The sequence below is a fragment of the Microcaecilia unicolor genome, chromosome 1 (genome assembly GCF_901765095.1).
Source record: "Microcaecilia unicolor chromosome 1, aMicUni1.1, whole genome shotgun sequence".
In the NCBI taxonomy this organism is placed as follows: domain Eukaryota; kingdom Metazoa; phylum Chordata; class Amphibia; order Gymnophiona; family Siphonopidae; genus Microcaecilia; species Microcaecilia unicolor.
Genome location: NC_044031.1, coordinates 103,345,548 through 103,370,537, shown reverse-complemented (window position 1 = coordinate 103,370,537; position 24,990 = coordinate 103,345,548). Strand labels below are relative to the sequence as shown.

Sequence of the window (24,990 nt, the reverse complement as noted above, 5' to 3'; positions counted from 1 at the left end):
GCAGGTGTGGAGGGGTCCGAGGCTGGAGGGGAGCCTCGGATGGAGGCTACCAGAGGAGCTGCTTACCCCGGATTGCAACCGGGAGGCCAGGGTGAGCCTTTCTCCCCTGAGTTTGTGTTGCTTTTACATAAAGCATTCATGTTAAAAAGAGCTCTGCCGCAGATGTCTGACTCTGTGTTGATACCTGGTTCCCCTCCGGTGGAGACCAACTGCAAGACAAGCGCAGAAGGGTCAATCCCCCTTCAGAAAGTGGCACACCCCCTTCCTCCCCCCCTGTTGTCGGGCTGTGGGGATTCTGAGGGGTCTGGCAGGCCTTCGTGGTCCGAAGAGCCAGAGGAAGGTGTAGGATTGCCACTGGATCCAGATGATCCCACTGCGGTTAGGATTTTCCACCGCGAGGAGCTGCCAGCGCTTATTTCTGATGCCCTGCAGGCCCTCTCTATTGAAGATCCTGTGATGGGCGAAGCCTCCTTCGGTAATCCGAAGATGGCAAGTACTAAGAAGCCTGCTCGAGCCTTTCCTTTGCATGACTCCATCCAAGAGCTTATTTCAGCTCAATAGGCTGACCCTGAGGGGCCTTTGAAAGTTGCCAGGGCAATGGGGCACTTATACCCTCTTAGTGAGGAGCACTTGACACACTTGGCTGTGCCTAAAGTGGATGCTCTAGTCACGGCTGTGACAAAGAAGACTACCCTCCCAGTAGAGAGAGGGATCGCCCTGAAGGACATGCAGGACCAGCGTCTGGAATCAGCAATGAAGCGGTCCTTTGAGATTTCAGGCCTAGCCTTACGGGCATCTGTGTGCAGTTGTTATGCTGCTCGAGCCTGCCTCGCTTGGTTGCAACAGGCAGTGGAACAGCCTGGAGATGGAGCGGAGCCCCTTGCGGAGGTGGCACCACGGATGGAGTCGGCCTTGTCATTTTTGGCAGACGCCCTCTGTGATCTGGTCAGAGCTTTGGCTAAACACATGGCTGTGACGATGGCTGCTCGCCGCCTTCTATGGCTACAGCATTGGGCGGCTGACATGGCCTCTAAGCAAAGGTTGGTGAAGTTGCCCTTCCAGGGCCTTCTCCTATTTGGTGAGGAGTTGGAGAAAATTGTCAAGGGCCTGGGGGATGCTAAACCCCAGCGCTTACCCGAGGATAGACCGCGGCCTTCTTCCAAGGGTCAGGCGATTCCCTCCTCTTCCAGACCTCGCTTCCGTGAAGCTCGAAGGTACCGCCCGGGGCGTTCTGCTGGGTTTACTTCACGTGCCTACTTTCAGCAGAGGAACTCCTTTCACTCGGACAGACGTTCCACAGCGGCTGGCTCAAAGCCTGGAGTTCATGGGCGACCCTCTCAATGATGGTGCACCGGCCCACTCCTCGATTCCTGCAGTTGGAGGAGTCTTTCCCTCTTTCTCGAGGAATGGGTCAAGATTACCTCAGATCAGTGGGTTTTGGACCTGATCAGAGATGGCTACAGATTACAATTCAATGCCCCGGTGAGAGTCATGTTTGTGGAGTCCCGATGTGGCTCTGCCGTCAAACGGGCGGCGGTAGAGGAGACCTTGCAAGGCTTGTTGCACCTCAGGGCGGTGGTCCCTGTGCCTCCCGCCGAGCTCGGCTACGGCTGTTACTCCATGTACTGTGTGGTGCCGCGAAAAGGAGGGTCTTTTCGGCCCATAGTCAACAAGTCACTGAGAGTGCGGCATTTTCGCATGGAAACCCTGCGCTCTGTCATTGCGGCGGTACAGCCAGGAGAGTTTCTCACATCTCTGGACCTGAAAGAAGCCTACTTGCACATTCCTATTTGGCCCCCGCACCAACGGTTTCTCCAGTTTGCGGTGTTGGGAAAACATTGCCAGTTTCGGGCCTTGCCTTTTGGCCTCGCCACAGCTCCCCGAACCTTTTCCAAGGTAATGGTGGTAGTAGCTGCCTTTCTCAGACGAGAGGTTATCTGGGTTCACCCCTACCTCGGCGACTGGCTCATCAGAGCGGACTCTGCAGAAGAGAGTCATCATGTAACAGCCAGAGTGGTCTCAGTACTTCAATCTCTGGACTGGGTCATCAATATGCCCAAAAGTCACCTGACCCCCTCTCAATCTCTAGAATATTTGGGGGTCCGGTTCGACACAGCCTCGGGGTTTGTCTTTCTACCCGAGCAAAGGCAGTGCAAGCTTCAAAACCAGGTCAGTCTGCTCCTGAGGATGCCTCGCCCGCGAGCTTGGGACATAGTCCAGCTGTTGGGGTCGATGACGGCCACCTTCGAAGTGGTGCCATGGGCGAGAGCGCACCTGAGACCTCTGCAGTGTTCTCTGCTTCAACGATGGTCTCCAATTTCTCAGGATTACCAGTGCAGACTCGCGTGGCTCCCTGCGGCCCGACTCAGTATGGAGTGGTGGCTCTCAGACAGCATGCTGCGGCGAGGAATGCCGCTAGCGCTCCCCGATTGGTGCCTGGTGGTAACAGATGCCAGCCTGAGGGGCTGGGGAGCACATTGCCAGGGAAGGCATGCACAGGGTCTCTGGACATCCGAGGAGTCGGAGTGGTCCATCAATCGCTTGGAGTTAAAAGCGATATTGCAGGCGCTTTTGGCCTTTCACACGACCCTGGAGGGACTGGCTGTCAGAGTTCTGTCGGCCAACACGACAGCGGTGGCCTACATAAATCGACAAGGCGGCACTCAGTGTCAAACACTGGCCGCAGAGGCCGCTCAGATATGCCACTGGGCTGAGCTACATCTGCAGTTTCTGTCAGCAGCTCACATTGCAGGTCAGAGCAACGTGCAAGCCGATTATCTAAGCAGGCATCAAATCGACCCAGCGGAGTGGGAACTGACAGACGAAGTGTTCCTTCAGATCTGTGCCAAATGGGGGACGCCCGTAGCGGATCTTATGGCGTCAAGCGTAAATGCCAAAGTCTCGTGCTTTTACGGCAGACGGAGAGATCCTCGCTCAGCGGGGTTGGATGCCTTGGCTCAACCCTGGCCTCAGGGCCTCCTGTATGTGTTCCCTCCTGGGCCCTTGATAGGACGAATACTCCTGTGGATTTGGCTTCATCAAGGAGAGGTGGTTCTCATTGCCCCGGATTGGCCCAGGCGGCCATGGTATGCGGACCTCCGGCGGATGCTGGTGGAGGCTCCCTTTCCTTTGCCTCTGGTACCGAACCTGTTGTCACAGGGGCCGGTAACCATGGAGGACGCCTACCGCTTTGGTCTTACGGCATGGCTATTGAGAGGGCGCAATTGAGAGACAAGGGCTATTCCAACAAGGTCATCTCTTCTCTCCTTGAGGCCCGCAAGCGCTCTGCTTCTGTTGCCTATGCTCGGATTTGGCGCCAGTTTGAGGCTTGGTGTGCTGCTAAAGCGATTACACCCATGCGGGCTTCTGTCTCGTCGATACTTGACTTTTCGCAGGATGGTTTACAAAAAAGCTTGGCCTATAATTCCCTGCATGTTCAAGTGACAGCCTTAGCATGTTTTCGGGGGAAGGTGGCTGGCCTCTCTCTGGCTGTTTATCCGAATGTGGCACGGTTTCTTAGAGGGGTGCTTCAGCTCCGTCCTCCCGTGCGGGCTCCGTGTCTGGCCTGGAACCTGGGGTTAGTTTTAAAGGCCCTTCAGTGTTCGCCCTTCGAGCCGCTCAGGCGAGCTTTGGAGAAGGATGTGACCCTAAAGATGGTCTTTTTGGTGGCCATTACATCGGCGAGACGGGTGTCTGAGCTCCAGGCGCTGCCTGTCGAGACCCATTTCTGCTATTCTCAGAGTCCGGAGTTAAGGTACGTACTGTGCCTTTCTTTCTGCCTAAGGTGGTCTCAGCGTTTCACCTAAACCAGCCTATTTTCCTACCCTCCTTTTCTAGAGAGGCGTTTCCGGAATCCTTTGGGCAATTGCACCTTCTAGATGTGCGAAGGGCTCTGTTGCAATATCTGCGGATGTCAAATGCTTTCAGGACCTCTGATCACCTTTTTGTTTTGTTGTCAGGTCCTCGCAGAGGACAGTTGATGGCTTTAGCTGTCGTTCCACTGCTGAAAACAGTACCCTGGGGGAAAGCTGAACTCAGCTTTTGAGTTTAAAATTGCAGGTTGCAACTGTGGCTCTTGCATATCTGAAGCCTAGAATAGAGTATATTTTATCTTACTGTTCTTGATTAAGAGCCCTGTTTATCTTAGACTATTGCAATATCCCTTATGGAAGGTTGTCTGCAGCTATAAGTCAAACATAACAAATCAGCAATGGTTTTGGGCTCAAAAGAGGTCTGAGTTTACCTATTTTTTTTTTTTTTTGGGGGGGGGGGGGGGCCTCTTTGTAGAATGGTAGAACTCGGGTAGTTTCCCATATGTTTACACAGGGCCATTCCCTCCTAGGGTTACCACCAGATATATTCCCAGATTTGGTACTCTGGATTTCACGTTCCAAGTTTCATTTATTTGATGTACTGCAAATCTGTACAAAAAGACTTCTAAGTGGTTTACAAAATATAAAATAAAATGAAGGGGAGGACACAGACTAAGACTTTAAACAAAGAAACAGCGGACATGTGGAGAAAATTTGGAGTAAATTTAATCACAAAGGTGATGGGAAGGGAGGGAAAGGCATAAGGCAGCAAGCTTCAGTCACAGACCCTAATATCTGCCTTAGACTACTGAAGGAAATGCTTCTGATAAAAGAGAGAATGTTCTTGAGAGCACTTTAAAATTTGTTTTGAAATTATGGCTCGGTTCTAATAGTAAGGGAAAGTTCATTTCCGAGCTTAGGGGCAATGATGCTGAAGCAAGTTGACCTGGTGCTATTGTGCCAAATGTGTCAGTGAGAAGGTATAGTAAGGAGCAACTGATGGGATGAACTGTCTGCTTTAGGCTTTTTACTCTTGGGCTAATTGATCTCAGTTACCTGCTGTTCAAGGGGTAATAAATTCAGATGGCTGGCACAGGAGGGTTTATGGTCGCCAGGGTTCTGCAGACATGGAACCCCTCCATGTAGAGCAAAAACATTTTTTTTATGTTCCATGTCGTCCCACAGATCAGTCCAGAGATTTGGGTTGTGCCCATCTATCAGCAGGTGGAGATAGCTCTGCCATATAGTTTTCTGTGCAGCAGCCTCATTTCCAGTATTTTCTGTCTAGCACAGCGTTTTTCAACCGGTGTGCCGTGATCAAATGGGGATCCCCTTCTCTGTCTCTGCATCTGTGTGCACTCTGAAGAAGCTGCGTCTGGCTCTTGGTGACAATTTGGCCCGAGTTCAGCAGTGCTTCCTGCTCCACCTCATGTGGGAGTGTATGAGCCTTTTGGTGACCAGGGTTCTCCAAGATGTCCAAGTACCACCACCTCCTCCTCCCTCCAGTAATTCAGTGTAGCCACACTTGCTCTCTGCCCAGGATGATATAGCAAGGCTCACACTGACACACACATGGGCCAGCAGTGTCAGAGGTCACCTGATCTACTTGCGCATGTGTGTAGGTGACCTCCATGTGCAGCTGGCCTGTGCCTTTGTCAGTGTGAGCCTTGCTGCATCAGCCTGGGCAGAGAGCAAGTGCGTCACTGAAATACTGAAGGAGGACTTGCACAGTGGCAGTTAAATCATGGTTTGTCACAAAGCAGTGTAACTGTTTGATGTTATGAGTCTCAGGTGAGGACTGATAGAGGGGCTGGAGTGTGGGTGTATGGAGGGGAGTTGGAAAAATTTGGATGTATGTGGGTGCAGAGAGGGGGGCTGGGAAAAGATGGGTGTGTGCAGGGTGTCCTGGATTTTCCTTGCAAAGCTTCTGCCAAGGTTCTGGTGGTACGAGAGACTCGGTGTGCTGGTGAGCTTGGGAGTGGTATAGGCGGAGTCTGATCAGGGGCACTATTCCATCTTTCCTTGTCATCAAGCAGATGAAGCCATTACGTATGGGTTGTGTCCATCAACCAGCAGGGGGAGTTAGAGAGCACTCAATTTTTCACAGTGCCTCATGGCCAGCTAGCTCCACTGCCTCTTCAGTATTCTCTATCTCCCCAAGCAGGGTGGCTGCAGCTTCTTTGAGCTCCATCAAAAATCTGCCTGGAGGTGGCTCCTGGCTTGTCAGTTGTTAGCCGGGGTGTTGGAGGCTATAGCAGCTTCAATTTGAAGGCACATAGGTCAGCCCTTTCCCTGCCTTACCCATGCCCCCGTGGATGTGGACATATTAGCTTGCTTTTCCCTGTCCTTTCCCACTCAGTGGATGCAGGCGCATTGGTTCACCTTTCCCTGCCTTTCCCACTTATCTGAGCCTCCGGAGTGTTTTTATTTACCTCTTTTGCCTCTGCTTTCCTCACAGCGTTAAAAATAAATAAATAAATAAATTAAAGTCGCGCTTTAGCGCAGCGATCTTGGAAAGAGGTTTTTTCTTGAGATTCTTCTGCAGGACCGGAGCTGTGATACTCGGTCTAGTGAGGTAAGAGTGTTTTCTGTCTCCTCCGGGGTGGGCCCGCGATCGGGACGTTTTTGGCGCGAACCACCATTTTTAAATTTTACCGCCGTTTTCGGCGATGGCTGCAGAAGACCGTAAAACGCAGTTCTAAATGTGGCAAGCGCAAATCAGCAGCGGGGCTCTGTAATTTCTGCTGTACAGACGGTAGAGCCGGCCCGAGCATGGTGAGTGGCGATCTTTTGCGCTCTGAGCTGGCAGCGGACGCCATTTTGGATTTTCCACATGGCGCGGCCTCCGTTGCAACGGAGAGCCCTGAATCCGGGGGGGGTCCTCTGAGTGAGGCTAATAATAGAGCTGATAGCCCTGGGCAGGATCCGGGCGGTCAGGGAGCGGTTTTCTCCCCTGATTTTGTTTTAATGCTGCATAGGGCGTACATGCTTAAAAGAGCTCTTCCACAGGGATCTTCGGACCCTCTGCCTACCCCCCCCCCCCCCCCCCCCCCCCCGGTGGATCCTGGCCTTTTGGAGTTGGCTTTGCCTGTTTCTTATCCTCCTGATAAATGCAGAAGGGCTAATTCCCCTTCTGAGTGTGGTGCACCCCCCTTTTCCCCCCCGTGGTCGGGCTATGAGGATTCTGAGGGGTCTGGCAGAACTTCTTGGGCTGAGGAGCCAGAGTTGGGTGCAGAATTGCCACAGGAGCTTGATGATCCGTCTGCGGTGAGGATTTTCCACCGCGAGGAGCTGCCAGCGCTTATTTCAGATGCCTTACAAGCCCTCTCGATTGAAGATCCTGGGAGTGGCACAGCCTCCTCTGTTAATCCAAGGATGGCTAGTACCAGAAAGCCTGCTCGAGCCTTTCCTTTGCATGACTCCATCCAAGAGCTTATTTCGGCTCAATGGGCTGACCCCGAGGGACCTTTGAAGGTTGCCAGGGCTATGGAGCAATTATACCCTCTGAGTGAGGAACATTTGGCTCGCTTTGCAATGCCTAAAGTGGATGCCCTGACCACGGCTGTGACAAAGAGAACTACCCTCCCTGTTGAAGGAGGTGTTGCCCTGAAGGATATTCAAGACCGCAGGCTTGATTCAGCTCTGAAGCGGTCCTTTGATTTGGCAGGTCTCACTGTTCGGGCGTCTGCATGCAGTTGTTAATGCTGCTAGAGCCTGCCTGGCTTGGTTTCAGCAGGCAGTGGAACAGCCCGGTGATGGAGCGGAGACCTTATCTGAAATGGCTCCGCGGATGGAGTCGGCCTTGTCCTTTTTGGCTGACGCTCTTTATGATATGGTCAGAGCTTCGGCTAAACAAATGGCTGTAGCAGTGGCGGCTCGCCGCACTCTTTGGCTATGACATTGGGCGGCGGACATGGCCTCTAAGCAAAGGTTGGTGAAGTTGCCCTTTCAAGGCCTTCTCCTGTTTCGTGAGGAGCTAGAAAACATTGTTAAAGGCCTGGGGGATTCCAAACCTCAGCGCTTGCCCGAAGATAGGCCGAAGCCTTCCTCTAAGGGTCAGACGGTCTGCTCCTCTTACAGACCTCGCTTCCGTGAAGCTAGAAGGTGCCGCCCGGGGCGTGCTGCTGGGTTCACTTTGCGTGCCCGCTTTCAGCAGAGAAACTCCTTTCGTTCGGACAAACGTTCCACAGCTGCCGGTTCAAGGCCTGGAGTTCAGGGGCGACCCTCTCAATGATGGTGCACCGGCCCCCTCCTCGTTTCCTGTCATCGGAGGAAGACTTTCCCTCTTTTTCGAGGAGTGGGCCAAAATCTCCGCAGATCTGTGGGTCTTGGACCTGATCAGAGACGGATACCGAATAGAATTCGATGCCCCGGTGAGAGACGTGTTTGTGGAGTCCCGATGCGGTTCTGCTGCCAAACGGGCGGCAGTAGAGGAGACTTTGCACAGTCTGTGCCGGATAGGGGCTGTGACCCCGGTGCCTCCCGCCGAACAAGGTCTAGGCCGCTACTCCATTTACTTTGTGGTGCCACGAAAAGGCGGGTCTTTTCGCCCGATCCTGGACTTAAAAGAGCTAAACAAGTCCTTAAGAGTGCGGCATTTTCACATGGAAACCCTGCGCTCCGTCATTGCGGCGGTACAGCCAGGAGAGTTTCTCACGTCTCTGGACCTGAAAGAAGCTTACTTGCACATACCAATTTGGCTCCCGCACCAGAAGTTTCTGCGGTTTGCGGTGTTGGGAAAACATTTCCAGTTTCGGGCCTTGCCTTTTGGCCTCGCCACAGCTCCCCGAACCTTCTCCAAGGTAATGGTGGTAGTAGCTGCCTTTCTCAGGCGAGAGGGTATCCGGGTTCACCCGTACCTAGACGACTGGCTCATCAGAGCAGACTCAGAAAAAGAGAGTCATCTCGCTACAGCCAGAGTGGTTTCGGTCCTTCAATCTCTGGGCTAGGTCGTCAATATGGCCAAATGTTACCTGACCCCCTCGCAATCTCTAGAATATTTGGGGGCCAGGTTCGACACAGCCTCGGGCTGTGTGTTTCTTTTCCTTTGTGAATGACCGTGGGGTCCTGTGAAATGTTTTGGCATAGTTTGCAGCTGGATATATTGCAAAGATGTGTGCCATTCTCTTCTTTTTCAGTCTGTGTTGGGAGCTTACTTCTAATTAGCTTGTGTTTTAAGTTGGGTGGCTGTCTGAAGGCCAGCACTGGTGGGGATGGGAATATCTCTTTCAGTAATTCATCCTCCTGCAGTAGAGACTGTAGAGCTTTTATGATTTTTCTTAATTTTTCCAGCTGTGGGTTGTATGTCACTATAAGAGGGATTCTGTCTGTGGCTTTTTTTTTCTTTGTACTAGAGCAGATTTTCCCTGGGTGTTTTGAGGGAGGAGGCAATATTCTTGGAGATTTTTTTTTTTGGGGGGGGGGGAGGGGTTGTAGCCTTTCTTTTGCAGGAAGGATTGGAGAAGGGCCTGGCCTTGAGTTCCTTGAAGGTCCAGGTGGCAGCTCTGGCTTGTTTTCGAAGTTGCATCCACAAAGGCTTTCTTGGAGGCACATCTGGGTGTGGTCTGTTTTTTGAAAGGGCAGCATTTGCATCCCCATAGGCAAGTGATCTGTCTGTCTTGGAGCCTGAACCTGGTGCTCGGAGCCTAGCAAAGGTTTCCATTTGAGCCACTAGATCTTCTTACCCTGAAGGATCTCTTGTTTAAAGACACTGTTTTGGTAGCCATTACATTGGCCAGGCGCTCTTGTGTAGGAACCCGTTTCACGGACACAGTAGTTACACTCCAAATGGTTCCATCCTTTTTGCCGAAGGTGGTTTCAGCCTTTCATTTGAATTGGCCTATTTCTATTCTGGATTTCTGCAGGGAGGTTTACCCAGAGGACTTCTGGTCCCTTTGGATGTTCGCCAGATCTTTATCTGGTACTTGGAAGTAACCAATGAATTTGGGCACTTGGATCATCTATTTGTGCTGTTTTCTGGTCACAAAAAGGGTGATCAAGCTTTTAAGGATACAGGGGCCAGGTGACTTAGAGAGGCTATCTCTTCAGTGTATCTTCTTGCTGGGAAAGCACCTCCATTGGCACTGATGGCACAGGCTACTTTGTGAAATCCCAGGCTATTTTGGTGGACAAAATTTGTAAGTTGGCTACCTGATCCTTGGTGTACACCTTTTCCAGGCATTACCTGGATGTTTTGGCCAGGAGAGATTCAGCATTTGGGACAGTGGTACTCTCGGCAGGGATTGCTGGGGCCCACCCAGCTTGAGGATTGCTTTGTTACATCTTACAAGTCTCTAGATTGATCTGTTGGATGACATGCAAGGAAAATTTTTTTTACCTGGTAATTTTCTTTCCATTGATCCTAATGGATCAATCCAGAGGCCCTCCCTGTTTCCGGATGGTGCACCTTTTATTGCTCAGATCCTGTGGTTTGGATGGAAGTATTGGCAGATGAAGACTCTTCATGAAAAATGAAAAAAAAAAAAAAAACCCCTAATGCATTGGACAAGTTAAGGCTGTCATCTTGGAGATGGCATGGATGACAAGTTACTTTAGTTAAAGGCACTGATCATTTGGCTGGTTCCTTTAATGTTGGTTCCTAGGAATTTGGGTTGTTCACAGAGAGCAGGAGATTTCTGGCTTTTCCTTGTTCTGTATGCTGCTGGACAGGAGACTATATGGCAGAGCTCTGGCGTTCTCTCTATCTCCACTTGCTGGTAGATCGGCATAACACACAAGTGTCTGGATTGATTTGTTGGGACTAATTGAAAGAAAATTACCAGGTAAGAAATCTATTTTTTCTTCTTTGTGGAGCATAGGGGAGCCACCATGTCTCTTTTTTATTTATTTTTTTTTATTAAACACTGTGGTCTTGTGGCTTTGGATATCAGGGGCTCAAGCCCCAGTACCCAGATCTCCCATTTCCAACATCCTCCCTTAGAATGGTCCTTTCTGCAGGTCTTCACCTTCAGGACACTGGACCCCTGTACGTTGTACTTTGGGGCTCAGAACCATATGTTTCTCTCTGTTCAGACTCCTTTCGGGATGACCTTCGTTAAGCTAGTGTCACAAGGCTACTTTCTCTCTCTGTAGGGAGACTAGAAAGAGCCTGAGCAAGTAATTTCACAGTTAAGAGTCCTCTTCATGGTGATTTTGCACTATAGAAGTGACTGATAGTCTGAAAGTGAAGCTGTGGTCTGGGGTAGCTGACATAGTGATAGTGGTCCTAGTGAAGAATGAACAGGTCCAAGTCTAGGCCAAGGGCCATAGTCAGCCATCTAACACTTCTGCAGTCCTGGCCTCTAGCATGAGAGAACACATTTTGATGGTGACAGCACCTATTTTCTTATGAATAAAGCTGAGGGAAACTGGTGGCCCTCACATGCACTAGAGTGTCAGATTTGGTGTAGGATGGATTTCTCTTGCAGGACCTGGCAGTAGCACACATGACTGACACCAGAGGAATTTCTAAGCCAATTCCTTTTATAACTCTGAAGCGTAAGGACTGGAATAAGTGATTGTGGCTCTACTTGGGATCAGTTGGGGTACCTCTGTGAGTGGACATCATATCGGCTTGCAGAACTCCCAAGAAGAGCAAGTTTTTCAGCCAAAGAAAGAAAAGCAGAAGCCGGGGGGAGGAGGGTGGGCGGGCGGCAGCGGCTGCTATGTATCTTGGTAGAACCAGGACTCCTATCTAGTCTTCTGTACATGTTCCTGCTGGGAGCCTGGGTATGCCATAATCCATTTTCTGAAGGGGCCAGTCAGGAGGAGTACTTAACCTAGTTCTCCAGTTAGATCATTTCTTCCTGAAAGATCTTTCCATTCTATTTTACGTTCTCGACTGTTGGAAGAATAGGGCAACATAGCGAGGATGCTTGGTGATAGTTGATATAACCTTTGATGCAAAAGGAGTTTGAAGCCTTTGAGTTTTGGGAGGGAGATGTTATTCCTCTTGATGGATCTTTTTTTCAACCACTTTCTTCCACAAGAAATTGAGGTGAAGGTAAACTCGCAACTGTCAAAAAGGGCAGAGACTGGCCCTGGGACAGAGGCAAAAATCTCCCTCACTACTCCTCTGGCTGGGGCAGTCTCTTCCAGAGAGTTGAGGATGAAGGACCACTATTTGTACCAGTTTCAGTCCTCCCTTTCTCTCAAGCCTCACAGGGTAGCATTTCTTAGGTCTTGGAGTAGTGGTCTGTCTTCTTGGATAACTTTAAAGGTTATGTTTGTTTATTACGCACTTGATTATACCATCTTCATCACAACAAGCAAAGTGGTTTACATATCTGTCAATAATATCCCCGTTCTAAGGGTGGTGGTTCACTGTGGTGGAATCTGGCCTTTTTTTCTCTTCTGATAATAATAAAATCTGTCATTGTTCACCTTCTGAGATTTTTGTGTGATCTTCTAAATTTTGGGATAGGTCTTTGGTCTGTTCATGTGTCCTAATAAAAGCACAGAGGTCTCTTAAGGCATTGATTCCAGAAGGAGTTAAGCAGACAACATTGTTGGCAAGACCTAGAGGACTAGCTGGCCCAATCAAAGTACCAAGAGTCCTCAGGCAGTGTCTCTTTCTTCCAGAAGATAATGGTCAAACAGAAGAAATGCAGTGAAGGTAAGGGCACTGAGTGCCTCAATATGGCTATGCAGATGTGGAGGTTTGACACTTTAGGAGTTCTGAGAGCTATCATGGCTTCCCTTCACCCAGTCTGGGTAGAACCTGTGTACATCCACCTCATCTGTACTGGTCTGGTATGGATAAGGAAGGGGAAGTTTGGACCTGCATTAATTTCCTTTCCTTGAGTCCTGCCAGACCCCTGCCTGTGGAAGCCATGGCAGTCGAGGGTTCTCAGTCTGACGAACTTCAGAAAGCTAACAGTTTGTATGTTGTAACCCACTCTAAAGGTATTTTTCTTTCCTTGGTATATGGAATTTTCATTTGTGTTAGTGACTATGAAATGATGATTTTTGACTGCCCCAGGTTTAGCATTTGGGGTGAATTTAAAACTCAAAACAAAACAATTGGCTTCAGTAATTTTAGCTTTGATATAGGATACTAAAGAGCTGAAGTTGGCTCTGAGCTGTGTTTTCTGTGGCTCCATCTTCTGGCAGAGGGACATAACTCACTCATCTGGACTGGTCTGTGAGGATTGAAGAAAAAAAATGTAACATGTAAGTCCAGATTTCCCCATACTTGTTTTTTAAGCATATGAAAAGGTTTTATGGCTGTGGGATGGGAGGGCAGTTTTCCATTAGCTTGATGTATGAGCACACCTTTTTCCTCCCTATTCTTCTGTTTTGTTTTGTTTTTATTGGTGGGGGGGGGGGGTGCTTTTATGTGCTTTATTAAATTTAGCTTCTACCTTCTTGAAATTTGGCTTCTTTGCATGCCAGTGTCAAAGAACCTGTTTCAGCCTAGGAAAGGAATTGGGGATTCCATTTTGGGTATTTTCTTTCCCAAAACACCAGAGGACTGTGTTCCACTGTTGACTTCTGGGACCTCAGCATGTTCCTTTGCAAAGAGAAGTTCAAAGTGAACACTGTCCCCATCATTTTCTCATTTTTGGCAGAAGGAGACTGGCTATGTTCACTGAACCCCAGGCATGCCTACACTCCTTATTTCAGTTCTGGGTTAGGCAGTGTCAACACCTTCTTAAGATACTGCCTAAACAAAATGGGCAGGAGATAAGATGTATATCAGGAAATTGATTCGCAAGATTTCTATTGACAAATTAAAAACAAACAAACCATAAAACTGTTGTGTCCTGGAGGTATTTGTTGCTTGCAGAGTGGCAACCTGAGTCTCCATGGGTTTAGCTCAGTTGTCAATTAGCAGCTGTAACACAAATTTCTCAAGTCACTTGAAATTTGTACAGTCTCTCTGCAAATGCCTCTTGAGTGATCTCCCTTCATACTTTAAGACCCCAAGTCAATTGATTTTAGGGACAGCTTGAACAATTAAACTGGGAATCTACCAGCAGGAATATTGCACAAGCTGAAATAGTAGAACTTCTAGAGTTAGAATAAGATTAGATTCAAACCTGCTTCACCTGGTGTGTTGCATGTCATCCAGCTTCATAGTATGGCTGCTTCCTGCTTATTCTGTCTTTATTTTGGTTTTGGACCTCGTGCCCTCACAGGATCCACAGGCCTGTGATGGGTCCTGTTCTTGGTCTCTCTTGATTCCTAAGCATTCCTCACCTATAGCTTTCTTTAGGTTAGTTTTTGTATTGTCATCACTTTTACAGTCTGTTTGCTGTTTGCCTACTTTATTTTGTACTGTGTAAGCTACCTTGTTGTTGCCAATGAAAGGCAGTATATGCAAAAATTAAACCATACAAATGTTATAAGAACAGGTGCACAGATGTACTGCATGCTCATTTTTCACAAAAAGGTACTCTTTCTAAATGAGGCAGTTATCTTTTCTTATTTCAAACACCCCACCCACAAGACCTGTGGATATCCTGTGCGCGGGTGACAGCCATTAGTTAAAGGGGTTGTAGAATGCCTATTAAAGGCTTTAATTATGTTGGGCCCTGGAGTAGTCATTCTGACTCTATCTTGACATGAGGATAACTGGTCCACAAGGTCTTTCTTCTATGTTTGTGCAGCGCTGCGTACGCCTTGTAGCGCTATAGAAATGCTAAATAGTAGTAGTAGTAGTATTGCTTGCCTCGGAGGGGTGAGGGGAGTTAACGGCTGCCACAGATGAAAGAGGGTGGGGGGCTTTTTAAAAACAATATACATTTCCACAGCCTGTATGTAAAATTCACATGAATTACAGCTAAAGATGTTGATGAGATCTAGCAGAACAGCTGCTATCTCATACTATTTGCTACAGGTTAGTATTTTGGCCTCCTACTCCTCTCAGTGTAAAGTAAATTTCCATAGTGTCCCCAGGTCAATCCCAGAGACTTGTGGGTTATGCCCCTCTAGCAGGTTAGATAGAGAGAACTCCGAAGTTCGCCACAAGAGGGCATGTGCAGCCAATCTAACTTCAGTATTCTCTCGATCTAGCAGGTAGAAGGGTGCATAAAGTGCAGCTGTGTGGTCTGAGGCTCCTATCCCATTCCCTCAGGGGGGTGTTGAGCCTTCTTTGGGGTTGAGGTGCTGGAGCACGTTCTGGGATACACCTAGTGGTGCCAGGTCCTTACCCTTCTTCCCCTGTCAGCCTATGTTGAGGATTTTGGCTGTATTCCTCTCCTGCCTCTTTAAAAAAAAAAAAAAACCTGACGACGAGATTCAGGTGGAACAGCTTCCTCTCCAGCCCGAGTGTGACTGATTTGGTCTTGAAAGCGTTCTCCGTTCAGCTGCTGGGAACGTGAGCAGGGCTGTGCTGTAGCGAAGGTAGAATTTTTGGGGCGCCATGTCGGTTCCGTTATAAGCGGTTAAGCGCTGTTCGCGCTGCGGGGCACGGAGGTCGGTGTTGGGAGCCTGCGAGGATTGTTCTGCGGTGGGGAAACCGGTTTCGGAACAGGGAGACCGCGGGTCGAGCGGCGAACCATCCCAGGGCAGCGAGTCTCGTTTGGCAGGAAAATCTGTGTCAGGTGCAGCGCATGGCTCCGCCGGCGCCATTTTCGCTTTACCGCCACCTTCACAGGATTGTGTAGTGGTTGGATCAGCTGGGAACGCGTCCGAACGTAACGCGTCGGGTTCTTCTCTCCCGGACAGAGCGAGTATGGGGGGATTTTCCTCAGAGTTTGTGCTTCTCATGCACAAAGCCTTTTTGATGCGTTCAGAGGGAGAGGGACAGTCGGCGGCCATTTTGGATAGCCCCGTTCCCTCCTGTCCTGAGTTGTCTCAAGCCAGCTAAGAGATCCTGGTTTCACTTAGAGGACCCCAGGGGGGCCGATTCCGAACATTCAGATTCGGATGGGGCCCCAGGGTCCGGGGAATCCTTAACAGATTTGCTGGAAGAGGGGGAGTTGCCTGCAGGTGAGGAAGATGACCCCACCGCAGCACGGCTATTTAGAAAGGAAGAGCTCATTCCTTTCATTGTTCAGGCATTACAAGTTCTGAATCTGTCTCCTCCGGAATCCGCGATCCCTCCCGCGGTGAGCTCTTCTATTATGTCTGGCACTCGAGCACCCTCGAAAGCTTTTTATATTCATGAGGCGATGCAGGCGCTAATTCAAGCTCAGTGGGATTCCCCAGAGGCCAGTCTTCAGGTGGCAATGGCAATGGCCAAGCTTTGCCCGTTGAGGCAGGAGGATTTGGAGTCCTTACGTCTTCTTTGATTTCTGCAGTGGCAAAAAAGACCGCATTGCCCCTAGATGGAGGCGCAGCTCAAGAGATACGCAGGAGAAGAAGCTTGAAACTGCGGTTAAAGCTTCTTTTGAAGTCGCATGCCTTGACGTTACAGGCCTCGGTCTGCGGGTCATATGCCGCCAGAGCATGTCTGTCTTGGGTACAGAAGGCAGCTTCGCTGGAGGAATTGATCGATGTTCTCCCGCTTTTGGAGTCCGGGTGTTACGTTCCTCACCTGGTTCCAGGCCTGCACGGCCGATTCGCCGGTGAGGTGCGGTCCGGCTGAGATAGCCGGCTATTTTGGATGTGGTTTCTCCAGGATGGGTCTGTTTCTGTTTCCTGTTTCTGACAGCCGTCATCTTGGTTAGATCAAGGACAGCAGCCATCTTGTCCAGCTCAGGAGGGGGCAGCCATCTTGGAGTAATGAGGTCAGGAAGGAAGCCCATATTTGGACGTAGGCACCTCTGCTGATGGGGACAGCCATCTTGAATCAGCTGCACATGCTTGAGCCTAATTCCTCCACTACTTAAGGCCCTGCCTTCAGTCCTTTGTTGCTTCGGCCTCAATTGTCTCAGAGGTCCATGCTGGAGTTCTGTTCACCGGCTTTCCTCAGTTCCTGTTTTCCTGTGTACCAGACCTCGGCTTGTTTTCCTGACCACGATTGTTTGCTGCCTGCCTAGACCTTGGACTGGTTTGACTATTCTTTGCTCTACGGATTACTTGGCTATTGGACTGTGGCTGCTTGCCTGGCAGCCTGGTCAGCGGCTGTGCAACACCGCCAGTTCCAGAAGTCCTGGTGGCCACCTGCAGCTGGGAGCTCAACTCTTGATGAACGGTGGTCGCTTCCCAGGTGAAGCTAGGGGTTGTCTGGCTGCCTGACCGAGTGCGGCGTCACTCTGTCGTGCTCAGTCGGGGCACAGGGGCTCACTACCACCTGGTCATAACACCGGGTTGGCTTATTTGGCGGATCTGTTATACGATGTTCTCCGGGCTTCTGCTAAAGGAGTGTCGTTAGCGGTTTCTGCTCGACGTTGGATCTGGTTAAAGCATTGGGCTGCTGATCTGCCTTCTAAGTCCAGATTTCCCCGCCTTCCCTTTAAGGGGAAACTCCTGTTTGGTCAGGAATTGGCTCAGATTATTAAGGATCTTGGGGACTCTAAAGGTCGCTTGCCGGAAGACAAGTCTAAATCCCAGGCGAAATCATTTCGTCCGCGCTTTAAAGATACAAAGTGATATAGACCAGGGAGGGTCGGAACTTTTCAAAAGCCACGATTTACTCAAAAGCAACAGCAGTCCTTTTGTCCAGACCGAAGACTTTCCTCTCCAGCTTCCAGAAATCAGCAGGGAGCCAGAGGTACACAATGATGGGGCCCTGGTCCAGGCCTCTCCGCCAATAGGAGGACGGTTGTCTCAGTTCGGGGAGGAATGGACCAGGGTTACTACGGACAAATGGGTCCTAGACATTATTCGAGATGGCTACAAACTGGAATTTGCTCGGCCGTTAGGAGACAGTTTTCTCTAGTCTCCTTGCAAATCGGTGATAAAGAGCACAGCCGTACAAGACACCTTGGCAGAATTGCTGCGTCTGGAGGCAGTGGTGCCAGTGCCTCCGGACGACGTAGGTCGAGGTCGATACTCTATTTACTTTGTAGTAGAAAAGAAAGGAGGGGCCTTTCGCCCTGTGTTAGATCTCAAGGCGGTCAACAAGGCCTTGAAAGTCAGACACTTCCGGATGGAAACGCTTTGGTCAGTTCTAGCAGCGGTTCAGCCGGGAGAATTCTTGACTTCATTAGATCTAAAGGAAGCCTACCTGCACATTCCAATCTGGCCACCACACCAAAGGTTCCTACGTTTTGCAGTGTTAGGGAAGCATTTCCAATTCAAGGCCATGCCCTTTGGTCTGGCCACGGCGCCACGCACGTTTTCCAAGGTGATGGTGGTAGTGGCGGCCTTTCTGCGGGCCAGAGGATGGCAAGTTCATCCTTTTCTCGACGATTGGCTGATTCGTGCTCAGTCTCACACACAATGCATCCAGGCTACTCAGGCGGTGACAAGTCTCTTACAGTCCCTGGGTTGGATGATAAATTTCCAAAAGAGTCATCTAGTTCCGACTCAAATTCTGGAGTACCTGGGGGTGAGATGGGATACCCGTCAGGGTTGAGTTTTTCTTACAGACCAGCGACGCCTGAAGCTGCTGAAGCAAATGTCTGCCATTTTGCAGACGCTGTCTCCATCAGCATGGGATTATGTTCAGGTGCTGGGGTCTATGGCGGCGACGATCGAGGTCATACCATGGGCCCGCAGTCACATGCGTCCTCTTCAATGGCATCTGCTCAGCCAGTGGTCTCCACTTTCCGAGCACTATACGATTCGAATTCCCTGGACAGCTCGAGCTTGTTTTGCTCTCCGTTAGTGGATCAGGTCGCAGAATTTGATGCGAGGCATGCCTATGGCCACACCAGATTGGCGCGTAGTGACGACGGATGCAAGTCTGTCGGGTTGGAGAGCTCATTTTCTCGGGCACTCAGCTCAGGGCTCTTGGACTCCTTCGGAGTCCAGGTTGCAGATCAATCTGCTGGAGCTTCGGGCGATCCGGTTGGCTCTCCTAGCACTCCAGAATCTGTTGACAGACCAGCCGGTTTGAGTTCTATCCGACAACGCGACCATAGTAGCATACGTCAGTCATCAGAGAGGAACTCTCAGTGCTCCGCTGGCGGAAGAGGCGTCCGTTCTCTGTCGTTGGGCAGAGTCGCATCTACTCCTCTTGTCAGCCGCTCATATAGCAGGGGTGCTAAATGTTCAGGCCGACTTCCTCAGTCGGAATCGTTTGGATGCCGGGGAGTGGGAACTCTCTCAGCAGGCGTTCCGTCAGATCTCAGTTCATTGGGGGATCCCAGTGTTGGATCTGATGGCTCGCTCCTCCAATGCCAAGGTGCCTCGCTTTTTCAGCAGAGGCAGGGAGTTCGGGTCAGAAGGCATAGACGCTCTGCTTCAGCCATGGCCGTTAGAGCTTCTGTATGTCTTCCCTCCTTGGCCAATGGTCGGCCGAGTAGTGAGCAAAATCTGTCTGCATCCGGGTCCGGTGATTCTGGTGGCGCTGGATTGGCCCAGGCGTCCTTGGTATGTGGACTAGATTCACCTCCTGATCGACGAGCCGTTTCATCTGTCTCATTTGCCGGATCTTCTCCATCAGGGTCCGGTAGTCATGAAAGATCCCCTTTGGGCTTACGGCCTGGCTATTGAAAGGTCACGGCTGAGAAGTAAAGGTTATCAGGAGGCAGTTATTGGTACAATGTTGCAGGCCCGCAAATGGTCTACTTCGGCGGCGTATGCTAGTTTGGAGGACATTTGTTGCTTGGTGTTCTTCGGCAGGCATTTCTCCTCAATCAGCTCCTCTCGGATCCATTTTGGCATTCTTGCAGGACGGAATGGATAAGGCGCTATCGTTAAACACTTCAAAGGTTCAGGTAGTGGCCTTAGCGTGCTTTAGGGGGTCGTTTGGGTAGACACTCCTTAGCTACGCATCCGGATGTAGTGCGATTTCTTTGGGGGTAAGACATATCAGACCTCCTCGAGTTCAGCTGGTGCCTGAGTGGAATTTGAACCTTGTCCTGAGGGCCTTCCAACGGCCTCCTTTCGAACCCTTGAAGAAAGCTTCTTTGAAGGACATTACGTTGAAGACTGTATTTTTGGTAGCAATGGCTTCAGCCAGATGAGTGTCGGAGCTTCAGGCCCTGTCGTGCAGGGATCCTTTTCTCTGTTTTTCGGAGGCGGGGGTGTCTGTGAGGACGGTGCCGTCATTTCTTCCTAAGGTAGTCACGCGTTTTCATGTTAACCAAGAAGTGGTTTTGCCATCTTTCAAGCAAGAAAATTATCCTCACAACTTTCAAGCTCTACGGTGTTTAGATGTTAAGAGAGCGATACTCTGTTATTTGGAGGCGACTAATTCCTTTCGGAAGTCAGATCATCTCTTTGTCCTTTTTGCAGGACATAACAAAGGAAACATGGCCTCTAAGGCTACTGACGCTCGGTGGCTTAGGGAGGCGATTGCGTCAGCTTACCTTTTGATGGGAAAGTCTTCCCCTCTTCACATTCGTGCGCATTCCACTAGGGCTCAGGCGACTTCCTTTGCTGAGTTTAGTCTGGTTCCGGTAGAAGACATTTGTAAAGCGGCGACTTGGAGGGGCATAATCGAACGCGAACGCCCATCTCCATGGGCGTCTATGTCCGAGAACTGGTACGTGAAGGGGTGGGACAGACCGTATTTTTTAAAAAAATGGGCGTCCATCTTTCGTTTTGAAAATACGGTTTGTACGGACCAAAATGCCTTGGATTTAGTCGTTTGTGAGCTGGGCGTTTGTTTTCTATCGATAATGGAAAATAAAAACGCCCAGCTCAGAAACGTCCGAATCCAAGTCATTTGGTCGTAGGAGGGGCCAGCATTCGTAGTACACTCGCCCCCCTGACATGCCAGGACACCAACTGGACACCCTAGAGGTCAGTGCGATGGACTTCAGAAAATGCTCCCAAGTGCATAGCTCCCTTACTACGGGTGCTGAGCCCCCAACCCCCCTCCCCCAAAACCCACTACCCACAAATGTACAACACTACCATAGCTCTTAGGGGTGAATGGGGCACCTACATGTGGGTACAGTGGATTTTGGAGGCCTCCCATTTACCAGCACAAGTGTTACATGTGTGTGTGTGGGGGGGGGGGGGGGGGGTTGGGCCTGGGTCCCGCCTGCCTTAAGTGCACTGCGGTACCCACTTAAAGTGCTCCAGGGACCTGCATACACGCAGGCCTCTAGGACTTGTTGCTGCTGTATAACCTTGGCACACCAGTTGACACCTGAAGACTAATCTCTTTGAAAAAGTCCTTTATTTGAATAAGCACGTTTACTCACAGTTAACTGCAGATCAGAGGTTGTGCCCCACTGGCAAAGAGTCTTCCTGGTACTGAGATTAGCAGTAGGTCAGAGCTGGCAGAATGGTGTACAATGCCCTCTTTCAGCAACATTCAAGGGAAGAACTAAGTGCTGTAACATGGCTAACACATGAAAGGGATCTAAAACTGGCTTACAAAAATGGCCACTACCTCATGGACTACCAGAAACTACTACTACTATTACTACTATTTAGCATTTCTATAGCGCTACAAGGCATACGCAGCGCTGCACAAACATAGAAGAAAGACAGTCCCTGCTCAAAGAGCTTACAATCTAATAGACAAAAAATAAATAAAGTAAGCAAATCAAATCAATTAATGTGAACGGGAAGGAAGAGAGGAGGGTAGGTGGAGGCGAGTGGTTACGAGTCAAAAGCAATGTTAAAGAGGTGGGCTTTCAGTCTAGATTTAAAGGGCACACTCTGACCCAGTAAGCAGGGGGAAAAGCACCATGGGAGTAGAGCCTACCAACTACCAACATCGTGAGCATTTAACACAAACTACTGGAATCACGGAGCCCAATACCCTACACCCACCATAATGCATTGCTGATGTGACTCTGCAGTGCGCACAACAGAAAAGGTGTCACACTCACCAGAGTGCCACATCAGAACCAGGGAAAGGCTGTCACAGGATAGAACACATTCTGCTATCATGGAGGTGGGTACGGCATTTGAGGCTGGCATAGAGGCTGGAAAAAAAAGTTTTTTAAGTGGGTTTTATTTGGTGGGAGGGGGTTAGTGACCACTGGGGGAGTCAGGGGAGGTGATCCCTGATTCCCTCCGGTGGTCATCTGGTCAGTTGGGGCAGTTTTGGGGGACTTGGACCTGAAAAAAAAGGGTCCAAATAAAGCGGACCAAATTCTCGTACAAAACGCCCTTGTTTCGATTACAGCTAAAGACGCTCATCTCTCCTCGGCCGATAACCACGCCCAGTCCCGCCTTCACCACGCCTCCGACACGCCCCCGTCAACTTTCTTCGTTCCTGCGACGGAATGCAGTTGAAGACGACCAAAATTGGCTTTCGATTATACCGATTTGGTCGCACACGGGAGAAAGACGCCCATCTCCCGATTTGGGTTGAAATATGGGCGTCTTTCTCTTTCGAAAATAAGCCGGTTGGTCATCTTTGCATACTTTTGCGAAGCATTACAGTCTTTGTAGATGCGCATCGAGAGGCAACTTTTTCGGGGCTTCTGTTTTGTCTGCCGGGATAATTCGGTCCCACCCTTGATGAGGATTGCTTTGGTACATCCCACAAGTCTCTGGATTGATCTGGGGACGCTATGGAAGGTAAAATTATGTCTTACCTGATAATTTTCTTTCCATTAGTCCCTCAGATCAATCCAGAGGCCCTCCCTGGGTTTCGCTTTCGTCAGTTCTGCTCAGATTTATTGTGATTGTCGGTTCTGTTCACGTTTCTTTGTTAGAACGATTATAGAGTGTAAATGTGTGTTATATTTTCATTACCTATTTATAGTAGCTTGGAGATTGTCTTCAAAGTTTATGCTGCTTTTGCAGAGGCAGGAGAGTGTTCTATATAGTTCAATTGAAGTTCTTACTGCTTTGGTATCGTTATACTGAAGTTAGATTGGCTGCACATGCCCTCTTGTGGCGAACTTCGGAGTTCTCTCTATCTAACCTGCTAGAGGAGGGGCATAACCGACAAGTCTCTGGATTGATCTGAGGGACTAATGGAAAGAAAATTATCAGGTAAGACATAATTTTACCGTAATCCATTTTTGGGATTGTTTGTTGGATTTGTTTTAGGTGTACTAATCTGATTGTAGCCTATTTATTTAACAGTGAAACATGTTCAACACTATGGCTGTGGTTTGTCTTTCTTTATGCTGTACTGTAAGGCTTCCCAAGCCTTTCCTGTGAACCACACAGCCAGTAGGCTTTTCTTGATTGTACAATGAATATGCATGAGAGAAATTTGCATAACTTGACTAGCTATAGGGTCACCAAGACAGGTTTTGGAAACACAAGTATACTGTGTTGACATTTCTTAACTTTTTTTTTTTTTTAACTACTTAACTTTCTCCCCCCCCCCCCCCCCCCCCCCCCATTTATTTTCCAGGTGTTGACTTTAAAGTAAAAACTATTTCGGTTGATGGGAATAAGGCTAAGCTTGCAATATGGGTAAGTCTGGTCAGAATACAATAAGCAGATACAGATTTTGCAATCCAGTTATACTGCTGTGTGCACAGATGCTTATAGTGTGGCTAACAAAGTTCCTGACTTGGATGCCCTAGTAGCACAGGCAAATTAGATATTGCTGTGATAGAGATATAGAAAGAGTAGAGTTGAAGATGGGATGAGAAACTTTCAATTAAAAAAAAAAAAAAGCAGTGACTGAAGAATAGGAATAAGGGGAGGAAAGGGGGCAAAGGTACTTCCCATTTCTCCATAGACAGGATGAATCGGCTACATGAGTGGATGACAATGCCAGTACAGACCAACTCTGAGCTCAGAAAACCTAGAAGGTCTTTCTGAGCATGTGCAGCAGTTCCTACCACGTCATTGCTACTCAGTTCTCTTAAGGCTTTTGTCTATGCTATCCCCAAGACCTCTATCATCTACAGTGATGTGAAAGTTATTCTGCAAGGACAAACAGGCCCGTCGGTATGCTCACATCTGGGTGATATCATCCAGTGGAGCCCAGTGTCAACACTGTCCAGCAAACACAGCTATTAGAAAATTCTAGCAGCATCCTGCATTCCCCCCACCCCCACCCCCCACCGACATATGAGCACAGGTTCGTCAGTCTGTTTCTTTGTGGAAACAGAGTTGAAAGGTCGTGTCTTCGTGGTTTCTTCAGCAGCGCCTCTCAACAGATTTTTTTTTCAGTGCCTTCCCATGCAGGTGTTTCCTCTATTTCTCTCTCATTTCTTTTCATAATTTTATTTTAGTACCTTACCCTTTATTAGGTTTTCAGCTCTTCAAATTTTTTCTTTTTCTTGCGGTTCTTTAGGCCCCTTTTAGGTCTGAGAACAGACTTTGATTTGAGCCTTGCCCCTTTTTTGACACTCAAGATTGATTCTTTGCTCAGTGTCACAAGACAACCCCCAATGGCTTCAAGAAGTACGCCCAGTGCTGTTGAGTGATCTCTATAATGGACCTACATGCTTGGTGCATCGGGTGCCTTGGACCTAACCATGAACCTAACTCTTGTTCTCTCTGTTTAAAAATGTAGTTGAGGACACAGAGGGCACATCAGGTCCAGCAGGAGAAACTTTTTGGCGCCTTGAAGTCCGATCCTTTGATACCGGCACCAGAAGCATATACCTCGATGGCTGCTTAGACTTCGTCTACTGCTGAGAGTGCACCTGCATTGAGGAGGTCGCCACTCCCCTCGATATCGGATGTTGATTGTAGGCCCTGGGATCGGTCAGCATCAGACCTGAGACTGAGGACGAGTATGGGTTCGATGTCATCCTCATCAACACCACGGGATTGTGATGCTGAGCGTTGAGGGAAGCCAAAGAGGCATAAGTACGGACCCTTTCATAGGATGATGCCAGGAGCACCGGGGCATAGGCAGCGTCGGTACCTGAGAAATGCCAGTACTGAGAGGATAACTCCCCCTTTTTGTGCCAACCTTCGAGCAGCCAGGATCTCGCTTCCGTTTTATCTAATCTACTAAGTCTCCCTCCCTCCCCCCTCCCAAACACACAAATCTGAAAAATAGATGGGTTAAGGTAGAATAAAGATAATAGTCATTTGTCCTTGCATTTTTAAGAAAAAAATCATTGACTGAAAGCGAAAGAATGAAGTTGGTGGTGGTTCTGTATTGTGACTTGTGTTTAAACTGCTGCTGTGTGCAGTTCTATAGCAGCAGACAATAAGATTTAGGGTTCACAGATATAAGATTTTTCTGTTTTGTAAAGTTTAGTTTTTCTATATGTCTATTGAATTTACCTGTACAGTTTTCTAAAAGCATGAATCTTCTAGTTAAGGTCATAAATGAGTGAAGTAATATTTT

The 24,990-nt window shown here is 49.1% G+C and overlaps 1 protein-coding gene across 1 annotated transcript in view; it reads left to right on the top strand.

Moving 5' to 3' along the window:
- RAB18 (RAB18, member RAS oncogene family) overlaps positions 1-24,990 on the top strand; it is a 79,926-nt gene that overhangs the window by 30,913 nt on the left and 24,023 nt on the right. Inside the window, exon 3 of the mRNA XM_030199276.1 lies at positions 23,086-23,147. Within this exon, the coding sequence (XP_030055136.1) occupies positions 23,086-23,147 (62 nt within the window). The remainder of the gene's footprint in view (positions 1-23,085; positions 23,148-24,990) is intronic.